Below are 27,364 nucleotides of genomic sequence, written 5' to 3'. Positions count from 1 at the left end.
AATGTTTGGTTATGTTTTTTCAATTTCAAATCAAAATAAAACCGCCAAACTAGAGTAAAAAATCTTATAATTGCTGAAAGTGTGTCTACTGAGCTCGTTTTGTTGATCTTTTTTTATTAACGTAGTTGATGATTATATCTCTAATTCTGAAGTGAATCTCTACTGTTATAGCTGAAAATGTCTTTAACACAAAGTAGTCGATTCCTAACCTCACAAAGTGTCTCCTCAATTCAAATGTCTCAGGATATCAAGACTCGGATACGAATGTTTAAGATAACACTACAAGAAATTGGAATACAACTGTCTTTCGGAGACGAGCCTCACATTCTTACACAAGAACAATCACTAGTTGTAAGAGATTTAGAAAAGTATTTGGAACAATCTAATGATGTATTTCAGAGCTTTATGACTGGTTTAAAGATTTTATGCAAAAAGGAAAAGTACTTTAAGAAAGCTCTAGCGTTAACTTATTTGAGAAAAAGTAATGATGAGACTATTAGTACAAGTGCGAAACAAAGGACTGAGCAGGAGAGTTTATTTAGGTAAGATTGTGGTATAGTGAGTAATTTACCTGATAGATCTGTGCTAATCTATCCCGATTGGCAATTTTATTTTCTTATCTTTGGTAGAATCACCAGTAAGAATGAGAACTAACTCAAGCAAGGAAGAAGTAAACTGTAACATATTTAGTAAAAATAGTTTGTTCAGTCCTATTTATTGAAGAAAGATTATGATGTATGTTTTATTCTCTCTTCCAAGGAATTTACATTCTCCCTGATGAACTAAGTTTGATGTTTTCAGATTCTTTTATTTTTAACTGTTAATTTTAAGTGTCTAGACTTAATGTCTAGATTTTGATAGATCTTTGTCTATCTTAACACATATTTTAATGGCATACATCAATAAAAGCATTGTAAATTTTTTAATATATATTTTTTAAAGATGTATAAGACTATCCAGTATTTTTGCTGTAGTAAGTTAAGAACTAACATTTTAATATATTATAAAATCAATAAATGTGAATTAATAAAAAATCCTTATTTTCAGAATTTTTCTTAAAGTCAGATGTCTGCAATCAGAAGTAACTGAAGTACTTCTTGATGAAATAACTTCAATATCGTGTGAATCAACTGAGGATACATCATGGCTACATTCTCTCTTAAATTCATTTCGATATTTACCTTACATGAAAGATCCAGAAAACATCACCACCAAACTAATAGACATTCTCGAAGTTGCTACTTATCCTGCTCAATTAGAGATCTTAGATACAATACCTGAAATTATACCTGACAGCCAATTTAGTGAAACTACAAAGCAATTGTGTAAGCTACTTGATGAAAAAGATGAGCTGACAGGAGCTATAATAGATTGTTTAAATGCACTGGACTTAGATGCTGATATGAGAACTGAAGTTCAGGATAGAATACTGGAGAGAATGAGTGGTGGCACTTCTTTAAAAGATTTCCCCATTCTATTGTCAGTAAGTACAATTTTTCATATTAATTCACAATATCTACAAAGATTGGGTGTAACGAGAAGTATTGCATTAATACTCTCACTGCTAAGGACAATATCAAACTTAATCAAATTTTCAATTGTTAAATTGTGATATTATTTTATATTTAATATTATTTATTAAGTATACTATATTATTTGCTTGTTGATAGATGGTATACAAAAATGTTAAACAGGCTTGTGACAGAAAATATTAATTAGCCAAGTAAAATTTTTGTACAATGATTCAAAAACATATATCCACCCTTTCCTTGGAATTAGTGGTCGAATGGGCTTATGAAGCTATCACACACATGAATTGCTTATCAAGCTATCACACACATGACTATTTTGATAATGATAATGCTCCTTAAGTACTTAACTATTTTTATACACGGATAAAAATATTATAAATATACTCGTTTTTAATTTTCAACAAGCTTACACTTCTGGCTAACACATTTTAATATTTATGAATGTTATGCCTTGTCAAGGATGACTAGTTTTTCAATAGTACTATATTTTTTGGCATTAGGTGTTCAGAATGTTATGGTATTAAACTTTACAAGTTACCCAGGATATAGCATACATTTGTAACTGATCCGTTTGTGTAGCAGAAAACTATGATAGTAATATATCAGCAACAGAGCCTGTTGTTATCAAATTCATTTAGGATCTTCTAAATAAAGTTTCAACAGTAGTTAGTGATATGATGAAAATAGATTCGAAATACAATGTTTCTTGCATTTAAATAACAATAATGACATGATCTGATAAAACATTAGCTGGATATAACAGACTGTTCAAAATCAGAACTGTTCTGAGCCAAATCAGGGATTAGCTACTCATAGTTCCGAAAGAAGAATTTCTAGCTGTAGATGAACAGATTATACCAACAAAAGTGTGAAGATAGTTACAGCAGAATAACTCAATAAACCACATAAGTGGAGCTTCAGAAACTTTGAGCTGAGTGGTTATGTTCCATTTTAAAATATATACATAGTTTGTAAAAATGAAATACAACGTGAATTCTGATGAATTTTTTTTATTCTTCCTGATTAAATTGACTACCATTTTAATTTATTTTGTGTTCGATTTTTATTTCAAAACAAGTTATAAAAAATATAATTAATTTTTTTTTTTAGTTTTTGATGTCAGACTGTAAATCACAAAATTCTGTCCCAGTTCTTTTAAAAATTCGCAACGCATTGGACTCAATCATGCTGACACCAGAAAAGAGCAAAGATAAAGAATCTTCTAAAATATTAATTTTCAACAAGCTTCAATCTTTCACTCTTTCATCAAAAGCTGCATCTGAAGCTTGGTTAAATATGATTTCAAGTATCAAGTCATCATCTGATCATAAGCCAATAGATTATTTGATAATGTTCATGCTCTATAATGTAGCACCATTCAAGAAGAGAATAATCGAAGCCATTTTTAGAAAACGTGTTCATTCTGGATTATTTAAAATTAACAATTTGGAAAAAGTGTTTGACAAGTATTTACCACAGCAATTATTAAAAGATTATTTAACATCTATTGTAGAAATAGGTAAGTCAATTTCGTTTTTATCATTTTTTTATTAACAAAAACTCGATATGAAATAAAAATTGTTCTTTAATGATTACTAACTGTTATTTTTTTTGTATTTAGTTACATTATGAAGTCTGATTTTAGTCAAAATTAGGAATAATTCACAGGTGATATTTGATTGCTTATCTATTAAGTAATGTTAAGGATTAAGTTCATGAAATTCTGTTTGATTGTTCATCATTGACTTTATTCCTGTGCAAGGCCTCTTCTTAAGGTGCCTGTCTGTTCCGACTGTTGGCGATCATTCTGGCTATGATGACTTTGTTGGTTGCTATACGGAATAGCTGTGTTGAGGTCTTTCTATACCATGCTCTCAGGTTAGCAAGCCAAGATTATTCTTCTTCGTCCTGGGGCCCTTTTTCCTTCACTTTTACCTTGCAAAATGCATTGGAGTAGCTCGAATCTGCCTTGATTTCTCATTATATGTCTCAAGTTCTGCAGCTACATTCACGATGTTGACCAAATCCGCGGTTGTGTTCATCCTCCGCAGCACTTCTTCATTGGTGACTTTGTCTGTCCATGGTATCTTCAGGATGCTTCTGTATAACCATAGCCCAAAAGCCTGAAGTTTTGATAGAGTTTCCGCCTTCAATGTCCACATTTCTACTCCGTACATATGCACTGAGTACATGTAACATTTGTAACACATAACATAATCTCCTTCAAAGACTTATAGTTCTTCTTAATCAGTGATTCATATTTCAGTGTTGAACAGCATTATGGACCTTACCCTATGTTTTAATATTAGCATCAATTGGTGGTTTCCTAATAAATTCTATTTAAATGGGAATAAGCCACAATTAAAGGTTAAAGTAAGTTTATTGACGTTTCAATATCCACTTCAGAAATCATTCTCAAACGTCAATAAACTTACTTTAACTTTAATTGTGGCTTATTGCCACAAGAAAATAGCTTCAGAACAATATTCTAATAAACTCATTTTAAATTTTATCATTTTTGACACCCCATATTCCACATTCTAAGCATTCTCATTTCACCATGAATTTGTTTATTTCTTCAATAAATTTCTTTTTAATTGCCTAACAGTAATAATATTATATTTCAGGTTCCCATTTAGCACGAAGTTCTGGAGATCAAATAATAAAAGAATTTTGTTTAACATTATTCAAGTTACTCTTCAATCATGAATACACTGAGTCAATATATAGACGAGAGATACTGAATAGTTTGATAGTACTAACAGGAGCTAGTGATAAAAAAACAGTTAGTACTGTGCTGAGTATCATTTCATCTTTAACTGATAAAAAGGAAAAATTACAGCAACATATTATGATATTAATGAGACTTCTGGAAAAACTTGATTCTCTTGACCCAATTGATGTCAAGATTGTGTTTGAAATATTGTGTGGTTTAACTTGTGGACCTGATGTTGACAGTTCCATGTCAGGAGCACAAAACGAGATTCATATCATAATTAGAAAGCAGTTATGTAGTACGAAAAAATCGATAAAATACAGGTAATAAAGCATTCATAAAATAAAGTTTAAAGTTTATTGCACGAAATTAGTTTAACTTAGATAAATCGTTTAATTAAAATAATTTTTTTTAAAATCTTTAACCAAATTGAAACATGTGTTACTCTTTCAAGTAATATTTATTATTTTGATTTTTCAACCCCTCTATTATGATTTTTTATAATTGGAATATTATTTTCAGAGGTATTATAGCTGCAGTGGTTATGGCAAGAAGCATAGCTCGTATTTCGAATGAAGATACTCGTGAGCTACCTAAAACTTCTATGAAGAGTCTTTCAAGCTTGCCTAGAGGCCCAGCACGGGAAGCAGGTGATTTGTTTGTTTTACTATTTTTTATAAACATCTTTTAGGCCCAAGAGATAGCAGACTACTCTGCTATATATAATCCCAAAGCCACGCTACCGGTATAAAGCTAGATTTGTAGTTTGATGGACTGTAAACGTCGACGCATTGGAGATATATAAAATAATAATAAATAATCAAGGGATATAGTATAATTTCAATATTTCAGATAAATATGAGTTGTTAATTAGCCTAATTCAGAGTTATCCACACATATACGATAAATCCAGTAAACATTTTAGAGACCAGGAAATAAAACAAAATAGTTGGAAAAAAATTTCCGAAGAACTTCAAATGACCGGTATAACCACTGTTAATGTGTTTTTGCATTATACTTTTTCAATGAAAGATTGCCAGAGAATTTGGATAAATTTGATAAATAAATATGGAACGGAGAAGAAAGCGTTACCTTCTGGTTGAGCTTCTGTTACTCCACGCAAAACGGATAAATATAATAAATAATAGTATAAATAAACACACACAGTTTGTTTATGATTCGTATAATTTGTAGGTTATGTTGAATGTCAGTTAATGTCACTCATTCATGGTCGCTAACTCTAGCCACTGTTTCTACTCATGCACAAAAATTCCACCCCGTCGATTAATAAATTGACATATTTACAGTCCGTTTGTTATGTGTCCTGTGCGCCTACGTCTACAATCCGTCAAACTATAAATCCAGCTTAAAGGGAGACTATTATTAGTAAGATATTTTATATTTATTTCATAATGGTTTTTGCTTTCTAGGTAGCTTATTAGAACTTGCTAATACATGCAGTAGTGGATATCCCGATTTAATAGGTCTGTACTATGATCAGTTGGCATCAATGCTTATTTCAAAGTATCAGTTGGATAAGTTTTTCTTGGCGTGGTTGTATGAAACCGTTACCGAAGAATTTAGAAAAACGTACATTTCAGAGTCTTTACCACAACCTATTAACGATTTGGAAATGACTTCTCAGTATACTCTAAATAGGTAAGATTTGGTAACATTAAATGTGTGCGGTTATTATGTACAAAAATCGTGACGGTGCTAACACAGGATATTTTGCATAGCGTCGTTGCGCGAGCAAAATCTGCTATGTACACTTTTTGGTGAAATTGAGTTATGAGCACAGAAATTCCCAAAATTTAATTCTTAACACATTGGTATAATCTGCTCTAGGCTATGAATAGAATTAACCAAGTTATAAACTTTTGGTTAAAATCTGCTATGTGTTCAGGTGAGGTAAAATCTGCTAAGTACTAAAATTGCATATAACCGAAATTGCTCTTTGTAAAAGTTGAGCGACTACGTGCACTTAACAGATTTTAACTTTATTAAATTCTCCGCTGTAACTATATTTTAGGCACTTTTATATTAAAAATACATTCTTTTGTGTTAATTTCATTATGAATTTGACTGAGTATGTACTTTTTACATACAATGCAGTATTATACGGGCGATTTATAAACTTTTCGCTGCCGTCCGCGTTCGCAGTTGGCGTTGGATTGGAATAGTCCATTATTTATAAACTCTAGCGGCCGTGCGTCGCTACCACGCAACACAACTTATCTATTCTATGGTGCAGTGTGTGCATATTGTAATAACTTGTTTCTTTTGCATTCTTTTGCAATTTTAAAATTAGTGTTTCTCTTTAGTTTATAATAAACTATTTCGACAGGGGACTTATAAATCAAGGTTTGTATTAATTTTTTAATTCATCTGCTAATAAAATCATTTCAAAATTTTATTTTCTCTTTTGAGGTTAGGTGCATCATGAACTCATATTATAGCCTTGTTATACATTATTTTTCTCAGTTACTCAATTATTAGGCTCCGAACTAAATTATTTAATAATTAAATTATAATATAAAATTATGCATAAAATTTATTATGACCATTGTTTCAGGACAATGGCTCATAGAAGCAATGGTAGAAGGCGTTTTTTAACCTCTGCTGAAATGGAACAAATTTTGAATGAAAGTACTACCGACAACGAAGATTTTAGCTCGGATGATGACTATAATGATCCAAATTGGACGCCAATCGTAACCACTTCTGTCCAAGTACACTCGCGTCCAAATTCTGCTTCTATATACATGGGGGAAACAACTTCGGTCAATCAGCCCCCAGACAAACCAGCTGTCGACAAGCCTGAGAATACAACTGCGGTCTATCAGCCCCAGGACACGACTGCTGTCAATCAACCTAAACACACGCTTACGGTAAACCAACCTCTCGACACAGCTGTGGTCGAACAGCCCCAGGACACACCTACGGTCGACCAACCCCAGGACACACCTACGGTCGACCAACCCCAGGACATAGCTGCGGTCGACCAAACTGAGGAATCCATTACTAGGTTATCCAGGAAAAGAGCACCAGCTTATAAGAGACGGACAGCTAAAAAGAATCGATTGATGGGAAAAACATAACATTGGCTTCGAGAAAAATGAAAAAGGAAAGATAACTCAGGCAGTAGAAAGACAGGAGAGAGGTGTACTGCCAAGATGTAAACATGACGATGTCCAACAGAAAACAAAAAGAACTCATTTCTGTGCCCAAATAACAGACACCGAAAGAAAAGAGATTAACATTATGTTTTGGAATTTAACAAGTTGGGAGGCAAAAAGAGTTTTCGTACAAAGTAATGTTGACATACACTCTCCGAAACAAAGAAAAAGAGGTAATTAAAACAATGTCGAACCGAAGAAAGCCTGTTCACATGATTGCCATTTAAAATCACCTTCGTCAGGCAATCGAATCTTTGTGTGTCGAATGTTTTTTCTAAACACACTTAATCTTGGTCGTGATACATTTTTACGATGGACGGCACCAGCAAATACTACAGGCACAAACGATGTAACAGAGCCAGCTGTAGAAGAAGAAAGCAACTCTGTATCAAAATCAGAAATTAATCGTAAAAATGTTGAAAGTTGGATTGAACTCTTACCGAAAGTTCCAAGTCATTATTGCAGGAGTCAGACAGAATATCAGTATGTTGAAAGTAATTTTAAATCATACAATAATATGCACAAAATCTACAAACACTGGTGTGTAGAAAATAATATTGATTCAGTGTCACGTAAGATTATGTGCCAAATATTAAATAAAAAGAAAATCTCCATACATCATCCTCGGAAAGACCAATGCGACAAGTGTGTTGAGTTTGAAACTAGAAATGTAAGCAAGTCCGAGTATGATCTTCACATTGTAATGAAGAATAAAGCACGTGAAGCCAAGGCAGCTGCAAAAGAGTCTGTTTCAGAAACAAGACTTGTAGTAACGATGGATTTGCAGTGTGTTCTATTGAGTCCAAAACTGCTCGCATCTCTTGCTTACTATAGGCATAAACTTCAGTTGCATAATTTTACATTATATAACCTGAAATCAAGAGATGTATTCATGTACGTATGGCACGAAGCCGATGGCCAGGTATCATCAAACGAATTTACGTCATGTATTGTGGACTTCATTCGTAACTGTCCGCGTAGTTATACAGAGTTCGTTTTGGTATCCGATGGTTGCAATTATCAGAACCGAAACAAAGTTTTGTGCAGTGCTCGAAGTGATCTGGCTAAAGAATTGAATATCACAATTGAGCAGATCATACTTGAATCTGGTCATACTATGATGGAAGTAGACTCGGTTCACTCGACACTGGAATCTGTGTTCATAGCTCCAATATGGACGCCATCTCACTATGTAACACTAATGAAATCAGCACGACCGCGCCAGCCTTATTTTGTGAATCAAGTACATTACGAGTTTTTTTTAAACTATGAAAGTGTCCCATCAAATTTCAACAGCATAAGACCGGGGAAGTCTGTAGGAGATCCACGAGTTGTCGACATACGATCACTCAAATACACTCCTGATGGGTGTGTATACTTCAAACTTCGACATCCTGAGGACTATGCTTTGCTGCCACAAAGACGCCCTAACACACTCTTCAACCCTATACCTAAGCTTTATGATAGTCCACGACCTATTGACAAGCAAAAATATGATAATTTGCAAGATCTCAAAAGATTTATAGACCGGGAAAGTCATGCATTCTATGACAGTTTGACACACAAATAAGTTCAAACTAAACTACAAAATGTTTCAGTAAATTTAATGTTTCGTTTAGAAATTTCTAATTTTTGTTTCTGTTTTTGTTTAATTCTCAATAAATATAGTTGAATATTTATTTGTTTTATTTTTAAATCAATAATAAAAGAAACAATTTGTTTGAACATGTTAGGCAAAATCTGATATTTACTAAAATCTCCCAAGTAAAATCTGCTATGTAATTTTTTTTTCACAAAAACAAAAATAAATCTCAGTGCCTATTTCAGACTTAGTAAAATACGCTTTTACATTAACCATATGATTATTCTACATATATCTTCCATAAACAACTATCTTACACAACGTACCATTTTCAAACAAAACAGTTTTATGTCTCCCCTGTAAAATTTAGTTTTCTACACATAGCAGATTTTGCTCGCGCAACGACGATAGGCAAAATGCCCTCACTTACGGTATTAAAATTTTTAAAATTTTTTTCTTTCTATGTGCCTAAAATATAAGGCTCGGCGCAATTTTAGCCTGCCACCTTGCGAAAAAAATCAAAGATATAGTTTTTGATCAAATACACAAAATAAAAAAAAATATTGCAGCCATCTCCAAAAAAGTTATAAGGTATTTAAAAAATGCATTTTTAGGTTATGTACACTGAACCTACGGGTCTATAAAAAATAGACAAGTTTTGTAAAAGCTTCAACTATGCGTGTGTAAATCGATTTCTACCTACCGAAAAAAAATAATAAATGAAATAAACGAAACAATGACGTTTTTGGGGAAGAGGAATGGGATGACGGGCTAAAATTGCGTTGAACCTTATTTTTTAATCACATAGAATGTAAAAAAAAACAATTGAATTCTGGGATTGAGGGCATTTTGTGTTGCATTGTTCCACTTAAGGAATGCCGCGTAACCAATCTAGAAATGAAAAAATGATTGATTTCATGGGAATATTTATTACAGGTATCTCATAGCTTTAAGTCACAGGGGACAAATAATGAAAAAAAATACGTTTCGAGATACTGATTTTTTTATAAACAGACCAAAGTCAGAAAATTAAGTTTTACTTAGTTGATTACTTATATTTTTTTAATCATGAATGTGTTGCTTGTGTGAGTGCAATTCAAATAGGTAAAAGAAATAACATAAGACTTACTCACAATCAGTTTAATTTTACTACCAAAACGACCAGTTCCGCTTTGTACACTTTGCAAAACATCTTCAAGTTAAACGGTACAAAGTAAATTAAATGCTGAAATTATAAAAAGCTCATATTAGGGTGATGTCTTATAAAGATAAAGATCAAAAAAGGTTATAGTAATTATGCCAATATTACATGTCTGTGTTTATTAATATGCATAATATTGATTAAGAAGACAAAGTATGTCTACAAGAATTTTTAGTTAATGATTCGTGATACATAGTTCAAACTATCCTGTATTGCGGATGATGGGTGATCTTCGGTTTAATATTGTAACTGTCTGACAATTAACGAGAATGTTTCTTGAGGGGAGAGATGTTAACAAATGAAATAGGAGTAAGGTATATGTGATTGTTTGTTAAATGAAAGTGATGTTTTATCTTATATACTAAAACGCTAAGCCCTTTTCTTGTCCACCACTTTACTCAAAAACCATATTAGATAATTAAAATATTTTTTCGGAATATTATTAGTATTACGTATGAGATTGTCAAGATATACTTTTGGTACAAAAATTCACTTCCGGTTTTGAGATGGCCGGAAGTTAAAATTTACTTTAAGTTTTAGACCCCACAATGTATATATGGATCGAAAGGTCTCGTCGAGACGAATCTAAATATGTATTTCCGGTTGCGATCCGACATCGAAAGTGACCCGAAACGCGCATAAAACGTCAAGATAGAGCAAATCTGACACCGGATTCGTGATCAGCATGCAAAATTAACTGCTAAATGATATCCATGATGAATGTTACGTATATTCTTGCTTATATTGTTTGTATTGATCTCTTAATTTTTCTCGCAAAATAAAAATTTCATTTAAAAAACTCGATGTCGAGTTGGTCCGCTAGTATTATTTAAATTATTAAAAGTTATTTATATTTATTCAAGAGATATATTTTAGAAATGTGTGTTAATTTATTGAAATTTTTTACAGTAAGAGGACAGTTGTATGACAATGAATGAAATTAGATGTACTATTTTGTGGGTGTGCAATTTCTTTGACTTGTAATTATCAAATTTTTGATAAAAAGCATTTGATTTCTGTTTTGGCAGAAAATTGTGATGTCGTATATGTTAAAATTATAAAACTAAAACAATTAAGGACAATTAGGGACAAACAGAACACAATTAAAAGGACAAAACAGACATAAAACTTTTAAGTATGTAGTGTGATGTAGTGCCAATAAGCCCCCTATTTAAATTTTTTTTGGATCTTTATAAGACAGCACCCTAATATGGGCGTTTTATAATTTCAGCATTTAAATTTACTTTGTATTGTTTGACCTGAAAATGCTTTGCAAAGTGTAGAAAGCGAAACCGATGGTTTTGGTAGTAAAATTAAACTGATTGTGAGTAAGTCTTATTTTATTTCTTTTACATATTATATTTTTTGATTATGTTATGATAGATTTTTGTATTCAGAACCTATTTTTATGAATAGACGGTTAATTTAAATTTTTGCCAGTTAATAATTTGCCGAGATAATTGTAAAAAATAGATTTTTAGTACTATTGAATAAATGTTAATAATTTTTGCAAAAATGGCCGAAAGTAACATATTATAACCTTGATAATACGTGAAAATGATTATGTGCCTTATAATCCGGTCAATTTAGATATAAATAGTGGTCAAATAACAAAAATTTGCTGGAAGACAAATATTGGTGGAGAGCTGGGGTTTGCCTTTATAAATAAAGTTTTAAAAATCGACATCAATCGTGTGTGTGCTATAAAAGTTAAACGTCAAAATTTTAGGTTTCTGTATTTTTCTCGAAAATGGTAAGTTTTATAAAAAAAAAAACCTCAAACCAAAGTTGTAGATCTTAAAATTCTCTACAAAAATAGTCTGTATAATTTTTTCTCTAAGAGTTACCATTCTTGAGATATCGCGATTTTAGGAGTCACTTTATACATAATATGCACATACGGTGTAGGTAACAGTTTATGGTCGGTATAGTAGAATTAAACAGGATATCTAACACAGATATAAAATCATATTTTCAGCAAATAGACAAAAAAAAAAATGGCGCGGTTATATTGCCATTCAAAACTGGATGATGATATTAAAAATGAAACACTAATTGACACAAATACTGGTACAAAATTTCTTAAATTCATGAAAAATTTACAGATTCGCATTTTTATTTGACGAAATTGTAACCCAATTTTGAATAAAATAAGATAATTTTGGCAACATCGCCATTCGTCCGTTCTCTTGAATGGTAAAATGCATACGAGACAGGCCGAACGCTATGCTATGTATTTCTTCGTAAGGTAACTTTGTAAGTGTGAAGATAAGAATTAAATATGCCAACTGTTTATACAACAGAAGAACAGGTACAAATAATAAAATGGTACTTTGGAGGCAATTCAGTACAAGAAACTATCAATTTATTTATTATGGCTTTTGAAAAGAGGCCAATACCTATAGAAAAAACTGTATTGGCCATTATTCATCAATTTGAAAAGTTTTGCTGTACTAATGGCAGATGTAAAAAATGCTGCCCATCAGATCAAACTCGCGAAAAGAAAATTTCTCAAGAACGAGAAATTAGAGAAATTGAAGTTCGTGCATTGGCTGAAGCAACGCCGTGTTCAACTAAACAAATTGTCGATGAAGTTGATTTGAATGCAAAAAGAGTGAGGAATATTTTGAAAAGAAACAACTACCATTTTTATAAAGTGCAGACAACTCAGGAAATATTTCCTGATGATCAATTTAAACGGATGCAATTTTGTGAAATTATGATGGAGAGATGCCATGCAAATAATAATTTTTTAAGAAATATTTTGTTTACAGATGAGTCCTCCTTCACAATTCACAATAAACATAATCCATCCGTTGTACGTTATTGGTCTCAGGAGAATAAGCATTTGAGCATGTTGAATTTTTGCACTGAGCATTTTTCATTAACGATGTCTCCCCTATGACATTAAACCTGTAATAAATTTTCCCGTGAAATCGATCATTTTTTCATTTTTAGGCCGGATTAGATATAAAATTTATATTTTTGTTTAGGTCATCTGAAGTGGATTCACCAATGGGAATAAATATAGGCGAACTAACTTTGAAGAAGAATCCTGCTATTTTGGTTTTGGCTCCGCGTTTCCGTTTGTTGAGATTACTTCATTACCGCCAACAAGACGGAAATCTTTCAACGATAGATGCTTTATTGGGATCTGCCGTAATCTTACCACGGTTCGATGATGTGGACTACTTCGATTCTGAACAAGTAAAACAAGTGGCAGACTGTTTGTTCCACTGTGGTAATTGGTTTAGAGAACTGATCAGTGGATTTGTTACCCAAAAAGATAAGAAGTTACGGATGCGCGTTATACAAAGATTAGGGGTATGTCCTGACTTAATAATTATTTTTCTATTTCCTATTTTTATTTGATCTTTACTTGATGGCAATCGGTTATATAAAATAAAGTTCAAAATATATTTTTAAAAAAATTCCGTTCTTATACGGAACATTTTTCATTATATTGCGGTTTTTTCTTTAAAGTAAGTAAGTAAAGTTAAATATTTTAACATCTCGCAAAGCAACAATTTAGTGAAACGCATTATGTATAAACAAATACAATGGAAATTTTTTCAATATAGCTTGGATGTATATCTGTAATGTATCTTATTCTATAACGTTAAATGTAATCTATATAGTCTACTCATTTTAACTTACATAATGTATTTTTAATATCTTCTTACCCGTGCTTATTTGTTAAGGATGTTGGAAATTAACGTGGCTATTTTGACTTTATTAACTGTTGCCCTAAAAAGTTCGGTAGTAGTCAAGTTAAACCATTTTCATAGGTTATGCAACCAGGATATTTATTTTCTTCCTAGACCCCTTTTTCCATACACCTTCCCTTGAAGTATGGTCCAATGTAGGTCGTATCGTTCATTATGCATGATATTTACCATGTATTCTAGTTTGCGACGTTTCATGGTCTGAGAGTTCGCGCTCTTTACTCATTCTTATAAAACTTCTTCTATGGTAACTTTGTCTATTCAGGAAATCCTCAACATGCGTCTATATTACCACATTTCAAATGCGGATTTATTATATTTTTCAGTTCTGCAAGTTATATGCTTGAATGCTAATATGTAAAAAAAAGGTTTCATATTCTTAACGTGCCTTATAGTAATATTCTCTCTATCTTGAGATATTCTGAATAGTTTTTCGACTCTCCATTCCCGTCGTATCCCGGTCCATTCTCTGACATTGTTCAACTACGAGGCTTCCTTCGATTTTCTTCTTTGTCAACCATTTTCCATCCACTCCTGAATGTAGGTCTCTCCCAATTGCTTCCATCTTTCTCTATCTTGCGCCAATCTAATCCACTGTTTGCCTGCCACTGTTCTTAAGTCATCTACCCATCTTTTTTGAGGTCTTCCCATGCTTCTTGTTGTCGTCCTTGGTCTCCATTCTAGAATTCTCCGTGTCCACCTGTTGTCATTATATCGGGCTACGTGACCTGCCCAGCGCCATTTCATTTTTGTAATTTCTTCCACAATATCCCTAATCTTCGTTCTACGTCTTATCTCGGTGTTTCTAATCTTGTCTCTTAGTGATATTCCATGCATGATTCATTCCATTGCTCTTTGCGTTGTTTCTAATTTTTTAGCAGATTTTTTGGTAAAGCGGGTAGGAACTCCTCTGGATAGTCCTATCAGGGAAAATGAATCAATCCCTGCCCTCCGCAGATTTCAGGGGTTTCCTGACCCGGGAAACTAGTACCTGCTTAGGGTCTCTTATCCAGGGTCACGGATGAAGTCCACAACGGCAGACACGGCGGAGAAGAATACCTTCAGTACGGCGTGGATGGCGGAAGTGGCAATCCCCTAATTTTAGGGATTGTATAGAATCACTCGCCAACCCGCTCGGCAAGCGTGGCGTTTTAAGTTTTAAATATGCTAAAACCTCCAGTTGTCGTTTCTTATGCCTTTTTCTATGTGCCTCCAGTTGTCGTTTCACCGTTTTCGTGGTCTTAATATTGATCGTCTTCCTATTGGTGAACCGTCTCTCGCCGTCTTAACTTTCAATTATTTGTTGTCATTCGGCTTATGTGATCGTTCCATTCTACTCTTCTATTTCTTACCTAGCTCTTGATGTTTTCCTTTTTACATCTCCGTCGTATATGTACTTCTAGCTCTGTCCCATAATATCTTACACTCAATTTTTCTACGTATTTTCATCTCTGCTGTTTCTATTATCATTTTTGTCCTCTCTGTGTAGGTCGTATTTCTGTCGCGTATCTCATTATTAGTCTGATGACTGTTTTGTAAATTCTGCCTTTCATTTCTTTCCCGATATTTACATTTCTCCACATTGTTTCATTCAGACAACCTGCGGATCTTGTTTGCTCTATTCACTTGATCTTCCACTTCTGTTTCGAACTGATTTTCCTAGATTTAACGCTATCGATCAGCTGACGAGTAGCTTCTGCTCTGTTGAGAACTACTTCATTTGTCTGCTTAGCTGTCCAAGGTATTTTTAGTGTTCGGCTATACAACCACATTTCAAAAGCTTGTAAAAGAAGAAGAAAAAGAAGAATTTTAATTTATTTTAATGTAATATATTTTAATTTATTTTATATATCTTTTTACGTTTACTACCCCTAGTAGTGTGTGGTCGCGCGATCTGTGGTTACATTTTATTGTTTCAGACGGTTTGATTTTTTCATACATTTACGCGATTCCGCTGTGCTGCTAATCTCTTTCGAAAAATTTCTATGTTAATAAAAATTTCGCTGTTTCAGAATTTACTTGAAGTGGAAAGTAATCTTAGTAAATGCTTAGCTCAATCTCCTAATCACAAATTTCCTGCTAGTTACTTCGATCTACATCACGAAGCAAATAAAAATATTATCGCAAAAAGCGACACGAAAACCAAAAATCCCAAGAAGAAAGTTAAAACGTCCGCCACTGTTGAAGCAGATGATACAGTGAATTCGACTGTCGCCATACAAAGTAATAAGCGAAAAGCGTCTACATCTAAAATATCCAATAGCGTAGAACATAAAATCCATTTTAGGGATTTGGACACTGACGCAGTATTATTACTTAAGGTAGGTTTCAATTATTGTAATAATTTCTTTAATTATAATTATTTTAATATAATATTTCTTCTTGAATTATTTTACTTTTGCTGATATAGCAAATGCTCATTATGATGAAGTGGAAATAGCAGATAATACTATACACCATGTGGTGTTCGTGTGTATCAAGGTATAAAAAATGCTTATTAAAAGCTTAAAACTTTTATTTTAAAGAAGATCTTTTCGGAATTGAATCATTCCATCATCAGTTTAATAAAAAGTTGTTAAAAAACATTGTTTGGCCACAGAAAAACACTGGAAGGACATCAGTAACAAAAACAATTCTCATGGAATTTACAAAGGTAAATGCAATAGACCGTTAACTTCACTAATTAATAAAAACTAAAAATGGGGGCATCTAACATGACCCCCCGGAGCTGGTGAGATTTAGTCGACTTACATTACCTCTGATCTGTGCTGCAGCCCCCATTTTTAGTTTTTATTAATTAGTGAAGTTAACGGTCTAAATAAAAGTAAATTCCATGAGGATTGTTTTTGTTACTGATGTCCTTTCAGTGTTTTTCTGTGGCCAAACAATGTTTTTTAACAACTTTTTATTAAACTGATGATGGAATGATTCAATTCCGAAAAGATCTTTAAAGTAAAAATTTTAAGCTTTTAATAAGCATTTTTTATACCTTGATACACACGAACACCACATGCGTTGTATTCAACAGGTATACTAGCCAATCCTGGATATCTCCACTTCATGGTTTTGTTCCAGTTTCACTTTTAATTTTAAATGAGTCATACTCATTTACTATGACTTTTACCAAAAAGCGTGTCAGTAGCGAAGAATTTATTTTTTATTTAGCGTATGGCATAGCATAAGAACACATTATTAAAAGCAATAGAAAACGTTGGAGTATTACAAAATAAACATTTGAGATATCAATACAATCTAAACCATTTTCATTTTAACATTCACGAATTTCATCTTCTTGGTTTTTCTTGATGTTCTGTCATTATATAACCATCCTTATCTCTTCACATTTTTTGTTTGAATTCTTTTCTGCTTTTGTCTCTTTTGGATTACTTAGTTCTTGTAGTTCTTGAAGTTCTTTGTTCATATTTTCTGCCTTATTTCTGCGGTGGATTTTCTTTTCTACTTTACGTAGTTATTTATATTCCTTCTCTGCTTGTCGGGTTCTGTGTCCCTGTTGCATTAGTACATATGCTATGTTTTTCATTCTGTTATAATCTGACATTCTTCGTCAAATCAGTCATTCGTTCTTGTTCTTCTTTGTTTACCTTCTATGCCTAGTAATTTTTCAGCTGCTTCTTTCATGATGTTTCTGCACTCTTCCCACTCTTCATTTGTGTTTTCATGTTTTAAGCTGTTTTCTAGTTTGATGTGTATATTTTGTTTATATTCTCTATTTTTTTCAAGTCTTCTACATTGTATCGTTCATGTTGAGAACGTATTTCCTTTTTGTATGTTTAAAATTCTGGCCCTTATCCTATTTTCGGCCCATAGTGCTCAGAATCGGCATTTGCTCTTATCCTGGAGCGGACGTTTATTACATTCGATTGGGGTCTTGAGTATACAATAACATGATTTATCATATTTACTGTAAGTCCGCCTGTTCATTTTCAGGTGCCTTTGTGTATATGTTCCGAGAGAAGTTACAATTATACCATCGATTCCAAAAAAACTACTCTGAAAAAAAAAACGACAATTTTTAAATCAGAGCATCAAAAATATTTAAAATTGGAATCATGTTTTCTTAAGCGCCGCCAATGATCGAATTCAAAATTTCCGGGAATCATGATTGACACGTGATTTCAGGTATTTTTGACCAGTTACGACATGTGATTTTGGATTACTAATTTCATTTTTTTTGTTTGCTAGACTTATAACGCTATGTAACTTCTGTTAGTATTGTCCAAGACGTTTAGCGACTAATAGCAGGGCGAATTATGCTATGTATTTGGTCAAGTATTTACTATTTATTAGAATTATGTTAATTTTAATAATATTTATTTTAATTTTAATTGATAATACGTTTAGCTTGATGTTTCGATTTCCAATTTTGAAATTCGTTTTTTCAAAAGGTATTTTAAAAACGATTTCCGAAGTAGAAATCTAAACTTCAAAATAAACGTATTTTCGGCTAAAATTATGAATAATTCCTATTAATATTGGTTGGTAAAGGTTGGTTATCATCATTGCTATCCGTCCGTCATTTGCAGCTAGTCTGAGTGTCTACTGAGCTGCTATTATACCTTATCACCCTTAGTAATATGGCCCAGGTAGTCCAGTCTTCTCACCTTAATTGTCTTAATGACTTCGCACTCTTTTTGTAATCGTCTCAGCACTTTGGTATTAGTAACTCTTTGAATACACGGCACTTCGAGCATTCTTCTATAGCGCCACATCTCGAGTGCTTCTAACTTCTTTATTTCTTCTATCCCGAATGTCCAGCTTTCCATCTCATTCTTTCGATCTGTCTCTGTCTTGTCGGCTTGCATCCAGTTATTGCTAACACGCTTCACGTCGTCAGTTCATCTAGTTGGTGGGCGTCCTCTGCTCCGTATTGCTTCTTGTATTGGTCTCCACTCGACAATACGTTTTGTTCATCGGTTGTCTGATAATCTGGCGACGTGTCCTGCCCAATTCCATTTGTTTTTGTTCTACAACGTATTTAGTCGTTTGGCATTCGGTCTCTAACAGAGACACCCAACATCTAGTGCTCCATAGCCCTCTGTGTCACGCGAATCTTATTCACTACCGTTTTTTGTGAGTGTTAATGTTTCCGCTGGTAAAGATGGTAAAAAGCGACGAAGAACTGTTAGACCGCTTTGAAAGAAGAATACTTAGGCACATATACGGAGGAGTACAAGAAAGCGGGATATGGCGCAGGCGCTACAATTTTGAGTTGTATCAATGCTATGAAAAATGCAACATCGTCCGGTCTATTAAAATTAATAGACTAAGGTGGCTAGGGCATCTTGAAAGAATGGACACTGGAGACCTCCAAAGACAGATATTATATCAAGAGCCAGTAGGAACCAGGAAGAGAGGCAGGCCAAGATCTAGATTTAAAACTCAAGTCGAAGATGACTTGAGGAATCTAGAGGTCAGAAATTTTAAAGCCAGGGCGAAAGATAGGGGGGAATGGAGACTAATTCATGAACAGGCCAAGACCCACACAGGGTTGTAGAGCCAAAGATGATGATGATGAATGTTTCCGCTCCATAAGTGAGTACAGGTAACACACATTGGACAAATATTTTCCTTTTGAGGCATATGGGTAGATCCGATTTAAATACATAGTTTAATTGACCAAACGCTGCCCAGGCTAATCCTAAGCGACGAGGGAGCTCACATGTCTGGTTATCTCTGCCCAACCGAATTTCATGTCCTAAGTACTTATACGGTGTAGTCTGCACAATATCCATTCCATCAACAGCAATATTTCGATTTAGCACCAGATTAGTCATTATTTGCGTCTTGTGCATATTAATCTTTAGTCCGATCTCCAAGGAAGCGTGATATAATTTTTCAAACATTATTGCATTAACCATACGAATGTCATCTGCAAATCTCAAATGACTAAGCTTCTCTCCATTTATGTTGATACCATGCTATGTAGCATGGTATCAATGTATGTACAACCAAGTATGTTCTAAAAGCGTCGTGCATAGCTTTGGAGAGACGATGTCTATCCAAAAAAAAAAAAAAAGAATATTTGTTGGGGCTTTTACAAACGGCAGATAAGTTATTTATTGTTTTAATAATAATTGTTTACTGTTTTAATAACTTGGTTTTGTTGTACAATGTTACCTTGACGAATCTATACTCATCCAAACTATACTTGTTTCTAAAATTAACAACATTTAAGTTTCTATTAAATTTCATATAATTTTTATTTATTTCAGTATCCTTTGTCTCTTTCTGACGAGTCTAGCCCAACTCCTTCACAGGCAGCTACGCTACAGATAGAAGAGTTAAAATTTTTGTTGAAAGACTTGGTTCTAAAATTAACAATCACTACGCAGAGCAAAAACGCAGGGTTGTCCCATTTGAATGAAGTTATACCTCTTCATATTATAACGGATGTTGGATACGTGCTTCCGAATTTGGACTTACATCTCAGGGTAAGTAACTTATTCTTTCTCTAAACCACTTATTCACTTCAGGCGTGTCACAGACAAAGGATAATCAAGATACAAAAATTGTGTTCGTTTACGCAAGCAAAAGCAATAAAACAATGAAATAAATTGTATTTTACATAAGTTAATAAGATATACTAGATATGTCGAAGGAGGAAGAGCAAAATATAGATGACAAATAATCTAAAATGTATCAAATTCTTGTTCCTAATTGCTAAGAAAAACAAAAAGTCGGGCATACATTTTTATGTATACAGTATAGAAAGAGTAACGACTTTTAGAGCCTTCATTATGCCATCATTTGCTTGATCTATATCTTCTATTTCGTCTTGCAAGTCTTTTATATGTCTGGTTAGTGTATCTTCATACAGGTCGTTGTTTTCTGGGGAAATCCATTTCTTTTTTCTTGTTTTTAGGATCATGTTTGTTCTTTCCAATTTGACATTTAATAGTATCTTAGCTCGGATTAATCTGTGGTCGCTTCCTATTGAAAAATTGTTGAGTACTTCGATGTTTTTGATTATTTCTTTTTTGTTTGTTATGATATAATCTATTTCATTTCTGACACTGTCATCTGGGCTGATCCATGTCCATTTACGCTGAGGCTTTTTATCGAAAAAAGAGTTCATCATGAATAAATTTTCCTGGTGTAAGAAGTTCAGCAATCTTTGCCCTCGTACATTTCTTTCGCCATAGCCATACTCACCCATTGCTACTTCTGCATAATCTTGTTTAAACCCCATTTTCGCATTAAAGTCGCCCATAATTATTGTGTAAGATGCTGGTGTGGCATGTAACGCTATTTCTAGACTCATAAAAATTTTCAATTTCTTCATCCGAGTGGGTAGTCGTTGGAGCATATGTCTGGATTACCTTAAGGTTATATCTTGCATTTAGTTTGAAGATGAGATATACAATCGTGGGACTTATACTGACAATTTCAAATATATTTTGTGTGTGCTTTCTATGTATAATGAATCCTACTCCACCATTTGAAGTGTCTTCTTCACCTCTAAAATGAAATATTATCTTCGTCTTCGTCTTATTTCACTGAGGCCGATGATGTCCCATTTTTTATGTTTTTCAGCTCTTCTTCCAGTTACATCATCTTCTGGTCTGATATAAGAATTCTAACATTGTATGAAGTAATATGCATTTGTCGCTCTTTGTAGTAGTCTGATTTTTTCTCCGGGGATTCTTAACACCCTCTTCTCCAAAACCTGTTCCAACCGCTACCTTAGTTGGGGGTGTTGGAGCCGCCGGAGACTGAGAGAAGTTCAGTAGTTTCGTCTTTTATGGAAAATAATTTTGGCTTTTTAAGCCATTCAAAAGCCACGCTTGGCTAGTGCGTGTTGGCGAGTTGGTTTGGAAGTGGGGGGAGGAAAGGGTGGAGATGGGAATGCTTTGGTTTTGGACATGGTTTCCCCGGGGATGGGAGGCTAAGGAAATCCATGAGCTCCCATGGGCAGGTGTGAGGTAGATCTATCCCCTGCCGGGATCGCAGAGAATTATCCACCCTCTACCCCCCTATGAATATTAGTTCAATAAAATAAGTGACGATTTCAAGAAAATATCAGACATTATGCCTAAGTATAAATAGAAAAGAAAAAAACCTATATACTACTACCATATAAAACCTTATATAACCAAATACACTGTGATATGCTATGACTCTACGAACAATATTTGAGAATAGCCAAACCATTATTTATCAAATATTTCTAGAGGCAAAGCTGAATTCAAGATGAAATATTCATTTTCTGATTCAATAGATATTGTAGGCTGAACTTATTTTCTAATTCCAGTTTTACTTTATAAGAAATTTTGTCATAAAGGTAATATTATTTGTAGGTCATTGTTGATAAATTAAATAAACTTCTAGAAGAAACAGACGGTAGAACTGATCTAGCAGAAATGTTTTCACCAACAGCTATCAATTATAAAACATGTTTTGGTCTGATTTTGGAATCTTTGTTGTTGATATTTAGCTGGACAGGCTTCCAACATTCTAGTAATCTAGAGGTAAGTTAAATGGATTTAATATACTGAATACTAATCTTTAAATTTGACAAACGGTGCTGGCGAATAGAGATTGCCAGATCAGCATTTATACGAATGAAGCCACTCCTAACGTGCAAAAATTTAAATTTGGAGATCAGACTACTATTTTTAGATACTTAAGGCAACTTGTTTTCTTATAGGTTCCTTCTTACCCTCTATTTTACCTAGAAATATAGTTTAATTTTTTTATTGTCCTTGAACTTGTTTTAGGTACTTAAAAATATGTTAAAGAGTATGCGTTCATCGGAGCAATCACAGTCACTCCATTCAGCACATCGTCTTATCATAGAATTAATCAACAGACTTTCTGGTTATAACGAACAATGTCTAGAACTATCTCATGCTGTATATTTATTAAAAACTATGGAAGCTCTTTACGCTATAACGACATCTAGTCCTGATATTCAGAAGAAAATATCGGCCGTCGCTGAAAAACTGCTTTCAAGACGTTGGTATAATTCTAAAGGTATACCAGAAAGTGGAAGAAATTGTTATCTGAATATAGACGTTTTGGTTAAAACTTATCTATCTAGTGCTGATGTAGAAACGCTGACAGGATTGATTGGAACTTTGCAAGAACAAATTGAAAGTCTGGCTTCCAAAGAAGACTCGTTACAGATGCTAAATAGCATTGATAAGCAGAATTTCCACGTGCTTTATAACGGATTGTGCAGCGCGTTAGTTAATAGGTAAGTCGAGGTAAAAGTAATATTGTAAATAAGTTTTGCATAAAACATCTCATAACAATGGTATTTTGGTGACTGAATACAACTTTCGAGTGGGATTTATCTATTTGCTATCACACTAGACAATTCTTACATTAGAAAAAACCATATTGCTGTAGTTCACCAAGTCATACTTGCCACGGAATGTCGTTGCACAAGATTCATTATTTGACATATGAGTACATTTTATTTTACGAAAAAATAATTAAAATTTATCCAAAAAGATTACAATTTTTCCAAAACGTTTTCGGCTCAGTCAGACCATCATCAGTGAAACATTTTAAAAAGTAGTTGAAACTAGCTACTGAAATAGGTTTAAAAATGTTTAAATTAAATGACTCGTGGTTAGGTTAGGTTAGAGGCAGAACCAGAGGCAGCTTCAGAATTAAACAGATCGAAAGATCTCCAAGAAGTAGAAGAAAAAAAAAAGAAGACAATCATGGTTATGTTTATTAAAGTAATGTCAAATGTCATTACTTTAATTGGAAAAATTGTAATTCTTTTGGAGAATTACTTCTCGTAAGTTATTTGATAAAATGTCTTAATGTGTTGTATTGTATTGTATGTGATGTATTGTCTCCAAGTAAGAGATGTAGTGCTTTCAAATCCTCCCCCTTTTTTAAATTTAATGTCTGTTTCGTCCCCCCCTTTTTTAAGTGTTTTCTGTGTGTCTTAAAGTGTCCTCAATTTTAATTTTTTAACTTTAAATATTGGACTTTACAACCATTTGCCACATATTACAACAGAACTTTATCAAAGAAATTTGATTATTACAAGTTGATAGAATTGCACACCCACACAATTTGTACATCTAATCTCATTCATTGTCTCACAACTGTCACCTTCAAAAATAAAATCTCAATAAATAACACACATTTCATAAATATACCTCTAGAATAAATATAAATAACTTTTAAATAACTCAATGGTATAGAACATTACTTTCATCAAACAAACAATTACATTACACCTATCTCTACTTCATTGGATAAAATCTGTCTCCTCAAGAACTTCCCCGTTTACTGTCAAACAATTACAATAGCAGACTTGAGTTCTCCAATCAACAATACAGGATAGTTTGAACCATGTTCTTTCAACCATCAATTAATAGAGTAGGTACCGGCATCATTTATTTAACTTTGTATCGAGACCTGAAGATGCTTTGCATATTGTAGAAAGCGAAACCGGTCGTCTGGATAGTTAAATTAAATTGATTATGAGTAAGTCTAATTTATTATTTCTTTTACCTTTCGTCTTAATGTGTATTTGTATTCTCGTTTTAATGACCTTGGGGTTTTAAAATATCAAAATATTAACTTAAAATTATAAAATGGAAATAAACTTGGTGAAACATATATAAAGATCATCATCATCAGACATATATAAAGGCAAATCCTAGATATTAACGTCCGGGTTTTCAGTGCAGGGTTAAAATATTTAATTTTCTGTAACCAAAATATGTATGTTAAATCAGTTTTTCAGTACTAGGTTAGAGGTTAAACCCATTTAATGTGACTAAGATTTTAACCGATACTCGTTAGATGGGTTAACTCCGAATTTTGTTTTTACGCTTGCGCATAGGTACAGTAAAATATTTCGGTACATTGATTGAATGCATTATTCAGAGTATTACCTGAAAGGAAAGAGGTTAGGTTATTTTGTTTTTATCGTGCGAATTATCTACCTTGTTAAATACATTATAGCTATAATAGATATCTTTACATTATTATGATTTAGATTATTTTCATTATTAAATAAGTTGATTTTTTAATTATGTGTAGGTATTTTACGTTCTATATGAACGGAAGTGAATTCACTGAAAGTGAAGTTACTTTATTGGTAGAATTGGTGAATGACCATACAAAAATATTAGAATGTAGAGAAACAGGTGTGATAAACAATAAGCAAAAGTCCTGTCAATGGGAAGAGATTGCCAATAAATTTAACTCAAAATCTACCGATGGCATACCACGCTCAGCAAAAACTCTGAAGAAGTGGACAAATTTATAAAAACTGCAGTATGTAACCATGCAAAGGATAAACAGTATTGTACAGCTGCAGGTGGTGGTCAGTCAAAGCCAAATGATGCAGCCAACACGGGTTGACTGCATCATAAATGATATATTGGACAGGAATGCCATCACAGTCCAAATTGTGATTCAGATTTTATTCATACTTTAAACAGCAAGTGTTATATATTTAAAATTTAGCCATTTGCACATGCGCAAGCAGAATTACTGCAACCAACAGAGGAAAAAAAGTGGTTAGCTAACCGAGATTGTATCAGCCTGGTTTAGAGCACTGAAAAACGCTAAGAAGGTTAAAAAATTGGTTAGAATTTAACCTAGGTTTGCAAATTTTAACCTCTCACTGAAAAACTGGGTCTAAAAGATACAAATCCCAAATCCAAACACCTGAAACACATTGTCTCCAATCATACACAATACATATGCAACACTCACACAATACACGAACGCTCTCACACACACATACAGATGCTTAAAGGACATGCAGATAATGCAGAAACACACAAAATAATCAGGATTTGTAGGTCCATAGGGAAAAAATACACCCCCTTATCTTTTCAGCAAGAACGTTGCCTACAACACCATAACTTCATCAACAACTTAGGCGGTTATACATTCTTATTAACAAAATTCTTAAATAATATTTTTTTAAAAACATTTTCGGAGTGGTAATCGAAACCAATTTTTTAGTTAAAAATGTAATCTTCATTACAATCAATTGTTGTCTTAATCCCATATAAACACAATATTTAAAAGAGGCAAATATTCCTTTATCCTTTACAGCTGAAACCTGATTATTTTTATTTCTCCTTAGTTGTATAATTATATAATTTTTACAAGAGATTCTTGCAATTACATTATGTATATATTTCATTTATTTTAGAACAAAAACGGAAATAGAACATCTCAGTAACAATCAACACATAATAGTATGGACCAATGTAACACTCGCGTTGCTAGGACTGAAGAATATTGCCCAAAAACAAGAAACGAGAACTAACTTGGGTTGTTACTTAAAAAAATCTATAGCAGTTTTAAAAATATTCCTTTCACATGGGATACCAATGATGGAAATTATGCTGAAATCGAAACAAGACGAAGTGGTTACCATTTTTAAAACTATGCAGAGCAGCACCCGGTTTTTACATCACTTATGTTGCTACAGCAAGTTTACTAAGGATGCCAGTTTGATGGCATACGTTCCGCAATTTAGATTGACATTAGAATCGCTTGTCTACAGGTAATTACTTTACTGTTAATTTTTTTATATGTAATTGTTTATATAAATGCAATATTTAAAAAAACGTCCCTGATCAGCATATATCGTTAAAAAAGTAAATAAGTTTTAAATAATTTTGATTCGAAAAAATGCGATCTAGTCTACTTCGAAATGTCATTTCCCTTGGGTGAAAAGCAAACATATATATATATATATATATATATATATATATATATATATATATATATATATTTGCTTTATCTATGATCAATTACTTTGGTCTTCTTGGTATAAAAGTGAAGGCCATTTCTGCTACCCATCGTATTTGGTTTTAATGAATATTGATCTTTATTAAAATTAAAAAATAATTCAGTCATCCAACTAAATATTATTTTAGGGTGAAAGCAGCATTGGTAGCAAACAACTGCTCCTCCGCTTTCTGGATGGGACATTTGAAAAATAAAGATTTACATGGAGAAGAAATTTTATCGCAAAGCACAGTAATGACAGATGATACCAACAAAGATAGTGATGAAGAACTGCTGCCCTCCGATGAAAGTGATACCGAAATTTTAAATGGAAACACTGAAGATGATAGATCTGTTGGCAGTGAAGTGTTTGACTAATTATATGTTTATATAAGTAGTATGTTTTGTTAAATTTTGTAATATTTTCTATTTTAATATATGGAATTTCTTTTTCATTTTGATAAATAAAGAAGAAAGCATAGTTTTTTTATTACACTAAATATTATATCTATTATATAAAAATGAATATATTTTACGGCGGAGCAGCACATTGAAAATCCGAGTTATGAAGAAGTAGTTCAAAAAATAAAGAAACTAAAAAACATTAAAGCGCCAGAAAACAAAGTTTCGGCAGAATTGTTGAAATATTTATGACCCGAACTCTGGGGAAGAATCCACTACC

The 27,364-nt window shown here is 33.0% G+C and overlaps 2 protein-coding genes across 2 annotated transcripts in view; one reads left to right on the top strand and one right to left on the bottom strand.

Annotated features, from left to right (window-relative positions):
• Trap1 (TNF receptor associated protein 1) overlaps positions 1–27,364 on the bottom strand; it is a 60,795-nt gene that overhangs the window by 13,824 nt on the left and 19,607 nt on the right. The window lies entirely within an intron of this gene.
• Positions 2–27,165, top strand: Fancd2. The gene is made up of 13 exons (XM_072534566.1): positions 2–542; positions 1,048–1,483; positions 2,643–3,051; positions 4,160–4,571; positions 4,771–4,898; positions 5,679–5,907; positions 13,204–13,534; positions 15,948–16,256; positions 20,169–20,387; positions 22,254–22,424; positions 22,674–23,152; positions 26,099–26,455; positions 26,832–27,165. The coding sequence occupies exons 1-13, from the start codon at positions 178–180 to the stop codon at positions 27,058–27,060; spliced, it is 4,074 nt and encodes a 1,357-aa protein (XP_072390667.1). The 5' UTR covers positions 2–177; the 3' UTR covers positions 27,061–27,165.

Source organism: Diabrotica undecimpunctata, chromosome 6, assembly GCF_040954645.1.
Source record: "Diabrotica undecimpunctata isolate CICGRU chromosome 6, icDiaUnde3, whole genome shotgun sequence".
NCBI classification, from domain to species: domain Eukaryota; kingdom Metazoa; phylum Arthropoda; class Insecta; order Coleoptera; family Chrysomelidae; genus Diabrotica; species Diabrotica undecimpunctata.
Note: the sequence above shows the minus strand (reverse complement) of the source record. Positions and strands in the feature narration are given on the sequence as shown.